Source organism: Nerophis ophidion, linkage group LG09 (assembly GCF_033978795.1).
Source record: "Nerophis ophidion isolate RoL-2023_Sa linkage group LG09, RoL_Noph_v1.0, whole genome shotgun sequence".
In the NCBI taxonomy this organism is placed as follows: Eukaryota; Metazoa; Chordata; class Actinopteri; order Syngnathiformes; family Syngnathidae; genus Nerophis; species Nerophis ophidion.
In genome coordinates this window covers 61,801,591-61,815,203 of record NC_084619.1, presented here as the reverse complement: position 1 = coordinate 61,815,203, position 13,613 = coordinate 61,801,591, and the positions used below count along the sequence as shown (strand labels likewise).

Sequence of the window (13,613 nt, the reverse complement as noted above, 5' to 3'; positions counted from 1 at the left end):
TATATTTTGATAAACAATCATTAATGAATCTTTGAGAACATACACAATGTTAACATCTACAGTTGTATTATGAATGTTTAGGAGTAAATGTATTTTATTGTAATGAATGTAAGAAAAACATTAAACTGGGGGAATGTCTGAGAGAAAAACAAATGTTTAACTTGTACTTTTTCCCCCCTAAAGTGTCACATGTTTAGGAGGACCAAACGTCGAACAAATCTTCAGGTATTTTGAAATTGAGTAAATCTCATTAGAAGTCATCACATTCTTCCTCTTAGTGTTCACGTTAGCGTCATGCCATCATTTCACAGCATGAAAGCACTAATAAATTCATTCATTCATCCTCCCGCCCACACCACCTGTCCTCATCGTACCTTGATCAAATGTAATGGCCGACACAGCTTGTACACACAGTGTCCACCTGTGCACTGTGCGGTCATGTGATGCACTCGCTCTTGTTAACGCCGACTCCTAATGAAGTCCCGTGCAGAAGGTGGTCCAGATGGCGGCGTCAACACTTTCCACGTTGCGTGTGAATTCGCTGTGACGCCTCGTCGCCAGTAACCACGGCAACGGTTGGGGTTTTTTTTGGGGTCCCCGAGCTTTCCTGTCTATCACCAGTAATCTCCGCTCTCATTGGCCAGGGCCTCCACTTGTCATTCACACACTTGATTGACGTTCTCGCGCCGTGACGCAGAAACAAGAAGTGAGCAAGTGCTCTGAAAATTACTTTTTTATTTTTATTTTTTTAAACAAGCGTCTCGCTGTCTTTCGTCCCGGTCTACTTGGCCGGCGCAGGTCATGTGACGCCAGCGGCTCCAAAACCAATAGAGTGCTGTCACAGCAGCTGTTTGCAGTGAAGGACACACACCGTGGCCCGAGCTGTCACCTTGTTTGTCACAGCGACCTCACAGATGTTTGGATGATGACAGCGCACAGCAACATTCAAACTCCGCTAATGCGCGTGTGTGTGTGTGTGTGTGTTTGCGTTTTTGTGTGTGTGTGCGTGTGCGTCTCAGCAGGATGAAGTGGAGGCGGAGAATCGAAGAAACACCAAAGTGACGCCAACACCGACAGCGTTCCAAGAGGTGATGAGCAGATGGACACACACACGCACACACACACACAGTACAGTTATGAGTTGCTGTGACTATTAACACAAATATCTTCTTGTGATACTCAGAATATTTGACCTAAATCATCTCATTTGCATAAACTGCACCAATAAACACGGATGTAATCATAATATACATTTGATATATAAACATACATTCTTTATACACACACATATATATATATATATATATATATATATATGTGTGTGTGTATATCTATATATATAAATATGTGTGTGTGTGTGTATGTATATATATGTACTGTATATATATATATATATATATATATATATATATATATATGTGTGTGTGTGTATGTATGTATATATATATATCTGTGTGTGTATATGTATGTATATACATACATATATATATATATACATATTTAAAATATATATATAATTGTGTATATACACGTATGTATATATGACACACTTTAAATAAACTTTTATATATGATTAATCATAGTATTTGCTGCGGATGAACGGATTTTGATTCAATTCTATCACATTTTCAAAAAGACTCATGGAAGAAGGGAATATTATGCACTAAAGGTGTTCTTTCTGTTTTTATAAACAAAAATGTATGTATGTAACACAAATATCTTCTTGTGATACTCAGAATATTTGACCTAAATCCTCTCATTTGCATAAACTGCACCAATAAACACGGACGTAATCATAATATACATTTTATATACAAACACACATTCTTTATACACATATATGTGTGTGTGTATATATATATATTTATATATATATGTATGTATATATATATGTGTGTATATGTATGTATATACATGTTTATTTATATATGTGTCTGTATCTACATGTATGTACATATGATACACTTTCATTACACTTTTATATATGATTAATCATAGTATTTGCTGCGGATGAATGGATTTTGATTCAATTCTATCACATTTTCAAAGAGACTCGTGGAAGAAGGGAATATTATGCACTAAAGGTGTTTATTCTGTTTTTATAAACAAAAATGTATACACGCTGTGGACTTGATACAATTTTTTCCGATAATGTGCTGTTCCAAAATGAAAGAACATAACTCTGTTGGTCGACTCTTTTGCCACATTTATATTCACGTAAATTTCCCTTTGAAATTACAAACATGCGGTTAAGCGTCGTCCATCTTGTCTACAGTGATCCCGCGTTTATAGCTGGTAATTGGTTCTGTGCCACGGTGGAGAGATTATGTCTCCCAGCTGGCCTGGGAACGCCTCGGGATCCCCCGGGAAGAGGTGAACAAAGTGGTTGGGGAGAGGAAGGTTTGGTTTTGCCTGCTTCGGCTGCTGCCCCCGCGACCCGACTTCGGATAGCAGAAGAAGATGGATGGATAGTTCTGGGTCTGAAAGAAGTAAATACATTTCTACGCCCAAGTAGGAATTATTGATTATACAGTGCATCCAGGAAGCATTCACAGCTCTGCACTTTAAATAGATTTGTCCTCAAAATTCTACACACAATACCCCATAATGAAAATGTGTTTTTAGAAATTTTTTGCAAATTCTTTAAAAATTAAAAAAAAAAAAGAAATCACATGGACATAAGTCTTTACAGCCTTTGCCATGCTGCTCCAAGGGAGCTCAGGTGTTACAACTGAGCATCATTGAGATGGTCCTACAGCTTCATTGGAGTGTTAAATTCAGTTGGTTGTACTTGATTTAGAAAGGCACATACCTGTCTATATATAAAGTCCAACACTTGACAGTTTGTGGCAGAGCACAAACCATAAATGAACTCCAAGGAATTGTCTGACCTCCAAGACAGAATTGTCTCCAGGCACAAATCTGGGGAAGGGTACTGGAAAAATATATGCTGCCTCGAAGGTCCCAATCAGCACAGCGGCCTCTAATTTGCTCAATTAAAAAACAGACTTTGTCATTATCCGATATTTTGTGGGCAAACATGAATTTATTCCATTTTAGAATAAGGCTGTAACATCACAAAATGTGGAAGAAATAAAGGACTTTGAATACTTTCTGAATGTACTGTAAATCCAACATTTTCATAGGTACAACATTAAAAAACTGTTTGACCTTCTAAATACTGTTTTTGTTTGCACAACTAAAGCCCTCAAGACAAGACATCCATCCTTTTTCTACTGCTTGTCCCATTCGGGGTCGTGGGGGGTCGCTTGAGCCTATCCCAGCTGCATTCGGGCGGAAGGCGGGGTACACCCTAACACAGTCACGGTAACACTCCTTTAATCCAATGCCTGAGGCTCGACCAATCAGTGGCCACGATACTTAACAGCACGCTTTGATCGTTTTAGTGTCGCCTAGTGGCCAATACTACCGTAGTATTGATACTTTTAGTTAATTAATCCTTTTTTATTCTTGAAAATGCTTCATGTAGGCCAAAAATGTATTTTTAAAAACCGATAGAATGAAGCCGCAAACTTTGAAGCACGACGTGACAAAGGACGACTGTACTTTTTAATTGATTTATTTCCATCGCTTAAATGTGCTTTTTAAATCCAATTTGAATTCAACTCTTCAAATTTCAGGGATTTGGAGTCATTCTGTACTGCAGATGGTTTATTTGTCTTTAATTTTCAAAATCAGATGAATTGAATGAATAAATCAGATTAATAATCATGCACAATTAGCCCTAATAAATACACACTTATTGTTGAGAGGGTCTAAAGTGTTGACGTAAACTTTTTCATGTGATCAGTCGCCTCGTCCTGCTGCTCATCCGTCCCAGAGCAGCATCCGCTCTCGGAAGGAAGGAACGCTGCAGAAGATCGGTGACTTCCTGCAGAGTTCGCCCACCCTGCTCGGCACTAAAGGTTAGTGTGTGCGCTAATGAACGCAGCTTTGACAAATTGTCCTGGCCGAGGACGTCCACTAATGACGGCTCGGAGCAGCAGCGTCTGTCATCCATCCTTCTTGTCCACATCAGTCCTTCACTCGTCCTTCACTCTTCATGTCCTCCCTCCTCCGCTGACTCCTGCCCAAATGCTCACTGACAAATTCACACGAACAAGTAAAAATTCCAACAACTGACTTATAATCTATTATTTTGCCGTTAATTTTGGTTGCAGGCCTGACTGCGGTAAATGGATTTCCGTGGGATTGATATTAATAAATGTTATATTTTTTTAGAGAGCATAAAATAACGGTTACGACTTATGTTTTTTAACATAACTACAGCACCGATAAACTCCAATGTGTGCTCTTTTCATCCAATATAGTAATCTTTTGTGTTCTACTGTAGATGACCGGAGTGTTTCTTTACCATAAGGCCCATTGTTGGGCCGCCAAAAAAGGTGTTTCTCAGCTCATGTGGTCCGTATGGGCCTCAATTGTAATACACTTTTCCACCACTTGTGGCAGTCATGACGAATATCAAACAAACAAAAGAAGTCTGGAGCTAAAGTAATAGAGAAGTTTCTTTATTGAAAAAAATATGAATAAAGTGGTGAAGTTGTATTTTCATTTTCACTTTTTTGATAATTTAGTTAAGATACCTATTCATTATTTATTTAGTTTAATTACCGTATTTTTCGGAGTATAAGTCGTTCCGGAGTATAAGTCGCACCTGCCGAAAATGCATAATAAAGAAGGAAAAAAACATATAAGTCGCACTGGAGTATAAGTCGCATTTTTGGGGGAAGTTTATTTGATAAAACCCAACACCAAGAATAGACATTTGAAAGGCAATTTAAAATAAATAAAGAATAGGGAACAACAGGCTGAATAAGTGTACATTATATGACGCATAAATAACCAACCGAGAAGGTGCCTGGTATGTTAACGTAACATATTATGGTAAGAGTCACTCAAATAACTATAACATATAGAACATGCTATACGTTTACCAAACAATCTGTCACTCCTAATCGCTGAATCCCATTAAATGTTATACGTCCAGTCTCTTACGTGAATGAGCTAAATAATATTTTTTGATATTTTACGGTAATGTGTCAATAATTTCACACACAAGTCGCTCCTGAGTATAAGTCGCAACCCCGGCCAAACTATGAAAAAAACTGCGACTTACAGTCCGAAAAATACGGTAAGTAAATTCAAATGCAAATAAATGTGATAATTGTAAATATTTTTATTCGAAATGTAACCTTTCTCTGATTATAATCCCTCAGCTAACGAGGCAGAAAGGAAAGGTCAGCACAAGCGTGGAAAACACTCAAACAAAGTCAACAAAATGTTCAAACCACATTGAACACAAGGGGTGTGGGAAAAAATCGATTTGAATACGAATCGCGATTCTCACGTTGTGCGATTCAGAATCGATCGTAATTTTTTTTTAATCGATTTTTTGTATTTTTTCTATTTTATTAAATTTTTTTATTTTTTTATCAATCCAACAAACCAATACACAGCAATACCATGACAATGCAATCCAATTCCAAAACCAAACCTGACCCAGCAACACATTTAGAACTGCCTTAAACAGAGCAATTGAGAGAAGACACAAACGCGACACAGAACAAACCAAAAGTAGTGAAACAAAAATTAATATTATCAACAGTATCAATATTAGTTATAATTTCAGCATAGCAGTGATTAAAAATCCCTCATTGACATTATCATTAGACATTTATAAAAAAAAAAAGAACAATAGTGTCACAGTGGCTTACACTTGCATCGCATCTCATAAGCTTGACAACACACTGTGTCCAATGATTTCACAAACATAAAATAAGTCTTATTTTTGGTTCGTTTAATAGTTAAAACGAATTTACATTATTGCAATCAGTTGATAAAACATTGTCCTTTACAATTATAAGAGCTTTTTTTTAAAAATCTACTACTCTGCTAGCATGTCAGCAGACTGGGGTAGATCCTGCTGAAATCCTATGTATTGAATGAATACAGAATCGTTTTGAATCGTAAAAATATTGTTTTTGAATCGAGAATCGCGTTGAATCAAAATAATCGAATCGCGACCCCAAGAATCGATATTGAATAGAATCGTGGGATACCCAAAGATTCGCAGCCCTATTGAACACTTAAAAATAAGAAATGCTTCATCAAGTTTAAGAAAATAGTGCTAATGTAAACATAAAGAAACCTGAGAAGAACTATTTTCTGCAGTTTTAGTGGCAGGAAGTTACAGCTGTGCTCTAAAGGGTGAGCGGGCTAAAGTGGTGTGGTATTTGCGGTCTTGCCTTGCATCATTTACAGACTGCATTGGTCTGACTACAGTCCCTTTTGAAAAAATCCCAAAAAGTGCCATACTGTCCAGGTGACTTTTCCTCTTTTATCCACATTTTCTTCACTTGGACTTTCTCTTCTCACTCCATGCAAGGAATCAACCAAACGTGATAGTTGATACTGTGACCTGATTGGCTCTTAGCGTGTCACTCCCACCGATCTGTGATCACTTCCTGTGTTGCTCGGTTACCAGAGAGCAAGAGTCTTTGTTCATCCTTCTGTACTTTCGCTTTCTTATTGAACGTTTTGTCTAACACATTTTTTATTGTTATCGATTATTTTCTATCGCAAAAAATTTGTTGTTTTATCGCCCATTCTTGAAGCAGCACTAAGTAATGTTTCAACCTTGATAAAACATTTTCATAACTTTTGGGACAATACATGGACTTTGTCATGGCCTGAGGGGGTCTGTATTGCTTTAACTGTCACGAAAAAATAGTTTTCTCTAGTTCAAGATGCAACAGGAACGTGTGAGTGTGGCAGATTCCTCTCGGGGGAATAATGTGGCCAGTGAGATTATCCCCAGCTGCTATCTGTAACCCGTCTGCTTCAATCCCAAATATGGAAATCAAAGGGTCTGTATCCATGTTTTAATTCCAATAATGGTTGAAAGGGATTAAAAAATGCCCCGCCGAGAAGTTTCCAGGCTCTGACAAAACAGCGAGACAGCATCCCATCTGTCACCTTACACATATCGGGCTATTTCAGTGCTTCTTGGTTATTTTCTGTTACGTGCCGCCCTAGGAAGAAGAAAATATATATGTATATATATATATATACACTATATTGCTAAAAGTATTTGGCCACCCTTCTAAAGGATGAGAATCAGGTGTCCTAATCACTTATAATATATATATATATATATATATATATATATATATATATATATATATAAAATGTATAATGTATAAAATCAAGCACTTAGGCATGGGGACTGTTGCTACAAACATTTGTGAAAGAATGGGCCGCTCTCAGTGGTTTCCAGCGTGGAACTGTCATAGGATGCCACATTGTGCAACAAATCCAGTCGTGAAATTGCCTCGCTTCGAAATATTACAAAGTCAACTTTATTATAAGAAAAGTGAAGAGTTTAGGAACAACAGCAACTCAGCCACCAAGTGGTAGGCCACGTAAGCTGACAGAGAGGGGTCAGCAGATGCTGAAACGCATAGTGCAAAGACTTTATACACAGTCAGTTGCTACAGAGCTCCAAACTTCATAATACCTTCCAATTGGCCCACGTACAGTACGCAGAGAGCTTCATAGAATGGCTTTCCATGGCCGAACAGCTGAATATAAGCCATACATCACCAAGTCCAATGCAAAGTTTGGGATGCAGTGGTGTAAAGCACGTCGCCATTGGACTCTAGAGCAGTGAAGACGCCTTTTCTGGACTGATAAATCACACTTATCCATCTGGCATTCTGATGGACCAGTCTGGGTTTGGAGGTTGCCAGGAGAACACTTTATTTCAGACTGCATTGTACCGAGTGTGAAATTTGGTGGAGGAGGAATTATGGTCTGGGGTTGGTTTTTCCGGAGTTGAGCTTGGCCCCTTTGTTCCAAGTGAAAGGTACTTTAAATGCTCCAGGATACAGAAACATTTTGGACAATTCCATGGGATGGCACTTTAAGTTCATATGTAAGTGAAGGCAGGTGGCCAAATACTTTTGGCAATATAGTGTGTGTGTGTGTGTGTGTGTGTGTGTGTGTGTGTGTGTGTGTGTGTGTGTGTGTGTGTGTGTGTGTATATATATATGTATATGTTTAATAACAACTGCCTGTTGTATGCACTGCCCTGGCAACACACACATTGGTCTTAAAATCCTAAATAAGCATTTTAAAACAGTAAAATCCAACCACAGTGACAGGCGGAGAATAAACACTACAGTACATTCTTTTGTGGTCCCCTTTATTTTGAAAAGTATCAAGATACATTTTGGTATCAGGACAAGTCTTGTACAGTGCTTGTCTAATCTTGAACAGGGTTTTTGATGAAAACTAAATTTTGTTGCACTTGTGCAACAACAAAAATCATCCTTCCTTCCTTCCAAGTTTAGTGTCTTCGCAGCTAAAACCTGCTTCGTCAATCCTTCCATACTCCTCGCAAATACTGTAGTCTTTTTTTCTTTAACCCCCACAGGCATTTGCTCCTTTTGGGGACTCATATTGATCAAATGCAAAAAGTTGTCAAAGGGGGGGAAGAAACAGACATTAAATCGTGACCGCCTCCTCTGCAATGTACAGTAGAGCCCTGCTTTTTGCCTGCCAGGCGACCTTACACGGATACATGGTTTGTACAAACCCCGTTTCCAAATGAGTTGGGAAATTTTGTTAGATGTAAATATAAACGAAATACAAAGATTTGCGAATCATTTTCAACCCATATTCAGTTGAACATGCTACAAAGACAACATATTTGATGTTCAAACTGGTAAAAAAAAAAAAAAATTTGCAAATACTCATTAACTTTAAATTTGATGCCAGCAACACGTGACAAAGAAATTAGGAAAGGTGGCAATAAATACTGATAAAGTTGAGGAATGGTCATCAAACACTTATTTGGAACATCCCACAGGTGTGCAGGCTAATTGGGAACAGGTGGGTGCCATGATTGGGTATAAAAACAGCTTCACAAAAAATGCAAAGTCTTTCACAAGAAAGGATGGCGCGAGGTACACCCCTTTGTCCACAACTGTGTGAGCAAATAGTCAAACAGTTTAAGAAAAACGTTTCTCGAAGTGCAATTGCAAAAATGTAGGGATTTCAACATCTACGGTCCATAATATCATCAAAAGGTTCAGAGAATCTGGAGAAATCACTCCACGTAAGCGGCATGGCCGGAAACCAACATTGAATGACCGTGACCTTCGATCCCTCAGATGGCAATGTATCAAAACCGACATCAATCTGTCAAGGATATCACCACAAGGGCTCAGGAACACTTCAGAAAACCACGTTCACTAAATAAGGTTTGTTGCTACATCTGTAAGTGCAAGTTAAAGCTCTACTATGCAAAGCTAAAGCTATTTATCAACAACATCCAGAAACGCCGCCGGCTTCTCTGGGCCAGAGATCCAAAAAGATGTCGTTGTATTCCGTTTATATTTACATCAAACATAATTTCCCAACTCATATGGAAACAGGGTTTGTAAATCGAAACATTTGCTAATAAATCGACGTTTCACTGTACTGCAATACATGTAAAACATTAATAAAAATTAATTTAGCACTTTGTTTGATTAAAGGCCTACTGAAACCCACTGCTACCGACCACGCAGTCTGATAGTTTATATATCAATGATGAAATCTTAACATTGCAATACATGCCAATACGGCCGGGTTAGTTTACTAAATTGCAATTTTAAATTTTGCGCGAAGTATCCTGTTGAAAACGTCGCGGTATGATGACGCGTGTGCGTGACGTCACGGATTGTAGCGGACATTTTGATCCAGCAGCGATCACAGCTATAAGTGGTCTGCTTTAATTGCATAATTACACAGTATTCTGGACATCTGTGTTGCTGAATATTTTGCAATTTGTTCAATTAATAATGGAGACGTCAAAGAAGAAAGATGTAGGTGGGAAGCGGTGTGTTGCGGCTGCCTTTAGCAACACAAACACAGCCGGTGTTTTCTTGTTTACATTCGGCTCTTACCGTAGACATGAGCGAAGAGTTTGCATCGTTCCTCCTGCAGCTGTGGACTCTCTTGCCTCCTCCCACCGGCTGTCACCGACCGTCAGAAACGTGGCTTCCCTCGGAGAAACTGGCGGTCACCACACCCGTGGCCACACCCCTCCGACTTTCAGGTACCACCATATAATATCACTAAAACACTAGTAACACAATAAGCAGATAAGGGATTTTCCAGAATTATCCTAGTAAATGTGTCTAATAACATCTGAATCGCTCCCACTGCCCTCGTCTTTTTTTTTTTTTTTTTTTTTTTTTAGTCCTTCACTCTCACTTTCCTCATCCACGAATCTTTCATCCTCGCTCAAATTAATTGGGAAATTGTCGCTTTCTCGGTCCGAATCGCTCTCGGCCATGATTGTAAACAATGTGAGGATGTGAGGAGCTCTACAACCCGTGACGTCACGCGCACATCGTCTGCTACTTCCGGTACAGGCAAGGCTTTTTTATTAGCGACCAAAAGTTGCGAACTTTATCGTCGATGTTCTCTACTAAATCCTTTCAGCAAAAATATGTCAATATCACGAAATGATCAAGTATGACACACAGAATGGACCTGCTATCCCTGTTTGAATAAGAAAATATCATTTCAGTAGGCCTTTAAATATGTAGAAAATGATATGTCTCGAGGGACAACCTTATTTGTTGTATATCGCAAAATAAAACGATTGGACAAATTATACTCCGCTTTCCTACTAGACTTTTATTTTGTTGCTCCCCAAACCAGCCAAGAAGATGATGGGTCTGGTGAGCGGCAGGAGCGACGCGGACGCGGCCAGCGCCACCTCGCCCATGAGCCTGAGAGTGAAGAGGAAGAAGAAGTTGTTCCGGCCACAGATCTCCTCCCCCATGTCCATGCCGCCGCACCTGGTAGGTGGCGTGCAGTGGCGCTGTTGCCCCGGCAACACACCGTCGAATAACACACCAGTTATTCTTGCTGTTGCAGATGGTCAGTAACGCGAGCGAGGAAAAGGATAGTGACCATGCGATCTTAAGGAGGTGTCTTCGTTCCGCGAAGAAGAAAACATCCACCTCCTGAAGCCAGGTGCATACCTCTCTTGCCTTCTACTGTAGTGTTGTTAGCCTGGCATTCTAGGCAGGAGTTCTGTGACCCAAACACTAGTCGAGCTGTTTTATTGAAGTTACATATGTCAAGTTGTGCAATTTTTACAGAGTTGTGTCGCGAAGGAAATGCGTGTTAGCTTGTAAATAACTCTTTGTCACTGAATCCTTGCGCACCTAAAGCTTCCTGTCTTAAGGAGCCGTCTTCGCTCCGCAAAGCTGAAAACATCCACCCCCTGAAGCCAGGTGCATACCTCTCTTGCCTTTTATTGACGTGTTCTCGCCGTTGTTAGCCTAGCATTCTAAGCAGGAGTCCTGTGACCCTAACACTAGTCGAACTGTTTTATTGAAGTTATATATCAATCACAGGCCAACGCTTTCTCTGTCAACTTGTGCAATTTTTTACAGAGTTGTGTCACAGTTTAGTGTCACGAAGGAAACGCGTGTTAGCTTGTAAATAACCCCTCGTCACTGTATCCTTGTGCACTTTAAACTTCCTGTTTGTCCTCAGACAACCGTTCTTTCATCATTAAAACGTTTGGGTGATTTTTCCTTTGACTTTCTGGCTGATTCCAATGCCAGGTGTTCACGCCACTGTGTCACATAACCATACTTGCCAACATTGAGACCTCCGAATTCGGGTGAGGGGGGCGGGGTTTGGTGGTAGCTGGGGTGTATATTGTAGCGTCCCGGAAGAGTTAGTGCTGGAAGGGGTTCTGGGTATTTGCTCTGTTGTGTTTATGTCATACTTGCCAACCCTCCCGATTTTTCCAGGAGACTCCCGAATTTCAGTGCCCTTCCCAAAAATCTCCCAGGTCAACCATTCTCCCGATTTCCCCCCGGATAACAATATTGGGGGCGTGCCTTAAAGGGAATGCCTATCGCGTCCTCTAGAACCTGTCGTCACGTCCGCTTTTCCTCCGTAAAAACAGCGTGTCGACCCAGTCACGTAATACATGCAGCTTTTACAGACACTCTTAAGCGAATGCAACATACTTGGTCAATAACCATACAGGCCACACTGAGGGTGGCCGTAGAAACAACTTTAACACAGTTACAAATAAGCGCCACAATGTGAACCCACACCAAACAGGAATGACAAACACATTTCGGGAGCGCCGTAACACAGCAGAAAAAATACCCAAAACCCCTTGCAACTAACTCTTCCGGGACGCTACAATATACCCGCCTTCCCCCATCTCCCGAATTCAGAGGTCTCACGGATGGCAAGTATTGTTTATGTTGTGTTATGGTGCAGATGTTCCCCTGAAATGTGTTTGTCATTATTGTTTGGTGTGGGTTCACAGTGTGGCGCATATGGTCAATAACCATACAGGTCACAGTGAGGGTGGCCGTAGAAACAACTTTTAACACCGTTACAAATATGCACCACAATGTGAACCCACACCAAACAGGAATGACAAACACATTTCGGGAGCCTTGTAACACAACAGAAAAAATACCCAGAACCCCTTGCAACTAACTATTCCGGGACGCTACAATATACCTGCCCTCCCCCATCTCCCGTATTCAGAGGTCTCAAGGATGGCAAGTATGGTTTATGTTGTGTAATGGTGCGGATGTTCCCCTGAAATGTGTTTTTGTCATTCTTGTTTGGTGTGGGTTCACAGTGTGGCGCATATTTGTAACAGTGTTAATGTTGTTTATACGGCCACCCTCAGTGTGACCTGTATGGCTGTTGACCAAGTATGCGTGGCATTCACTTATGTGTGTTTAAAAGCCGCATATATTATGTGGCTGGGCCGGCACGCTGCTTGTATGGAGGAAAAGCCGACATGACGACAGGTTGTAGAGGACGCTAAAGGCAGTGCCTTTAAGGCATTGCCCCAATATTGTTGTCCGGGTGTATATCGGTAGAAATTTCGGGAGAATGGTTGCCTCAGGAGGGGCACTGAAATTCGGGAGTCTCCCTGGAAAATCGGGAGGGTTGGCAAGTATGCACATGACCTCATCAAACAAGCAGTGGATGTTTTTATTTATATGTCGCCCAACCCCCTCAGTAACATAATGACATCCTTGAGAATGTTCCGCTAACGACAGTCAAAGTTTGCCGTTAAAAAAAAAAGAAGCTTGTCAGCATGTGAGGTGTGAGGGAAATTACTGCCAAAACTCCAAACACACAAAAATGTTTTTACTCTTGCCTGACGATTTGCAAGTTAAAACAACAAATGTTTTCTTCAATTTAAAAGATGATTCGCAACTAGAGATAAGACTACATACATACAAGGAGTAAAACAATCATTTGAAAAAGGACAAACAAAGTTTTCTTCAATTAAAAAAGGTAATGTTATTTTGCGCATGGTGCCGTCCGCCAAAAATAAAGAAAAAGCACGGTAGGGAGGTGGTAAAATGGCGAATTACAGCTTGAGGATGTTTCCCCTCTATTCTCTTCTTAACTTGAAGAAAATTTTTTTTTTTAACTTAGGGATCGTATTTATAATTGAAGAAAAGCGTTTTTTGACTTACAAATTGTTTTTTTAATTTGAATAACTTTTTTTCATGCATATTGTATTTTGGATT

At 39.9% G+C, this 13,613-nt stretch overlaps 1 protein-coding gene across 6 annotated transcripts in view; it reads left to right on the top strand.

Annotated features, from left to right (window-relative positions):
* LOC133559585 (kinesin-like protein KIF20B) overlaps positions 1–13,613 on the top strand; it is a 58,036-nt gene that overhangs the window by 37,733 nt on the left and 6,690 nt on the right. For 2 of the 6 annotated variants that reach the window (XM_061911474.1, XM_061911479.1), the window contains exons 29-33: positions 184–225; positions 1,020–1,088; positions 3,812–3,926; positions 10,738–10,880; positions 10,957–11,624. In XM_061911474.1, the coding sequence (XP_061767458.1) occupies positions 184–225; positions 1,020–1,088; positions 3,812–3,926; positions 10,738–10,880; positions 10,957–11,049 (462 nt within the window). In that variant the 3' untranslated portion in view covers positions 11,050–11,624. Of the gene's footprint in view, positions 1–183; positions 226–1,019; positions 1,089–3,811; positions 3,927–10,737; positions 10,881–10,956; positions 11,625–13,613 lie in introns of those variants that run through there. The other 4 variants (XM_061911475.1, XM_061911476.1, XM_061911478.1 and 1 more) reach the window with 4 other exon arrangements.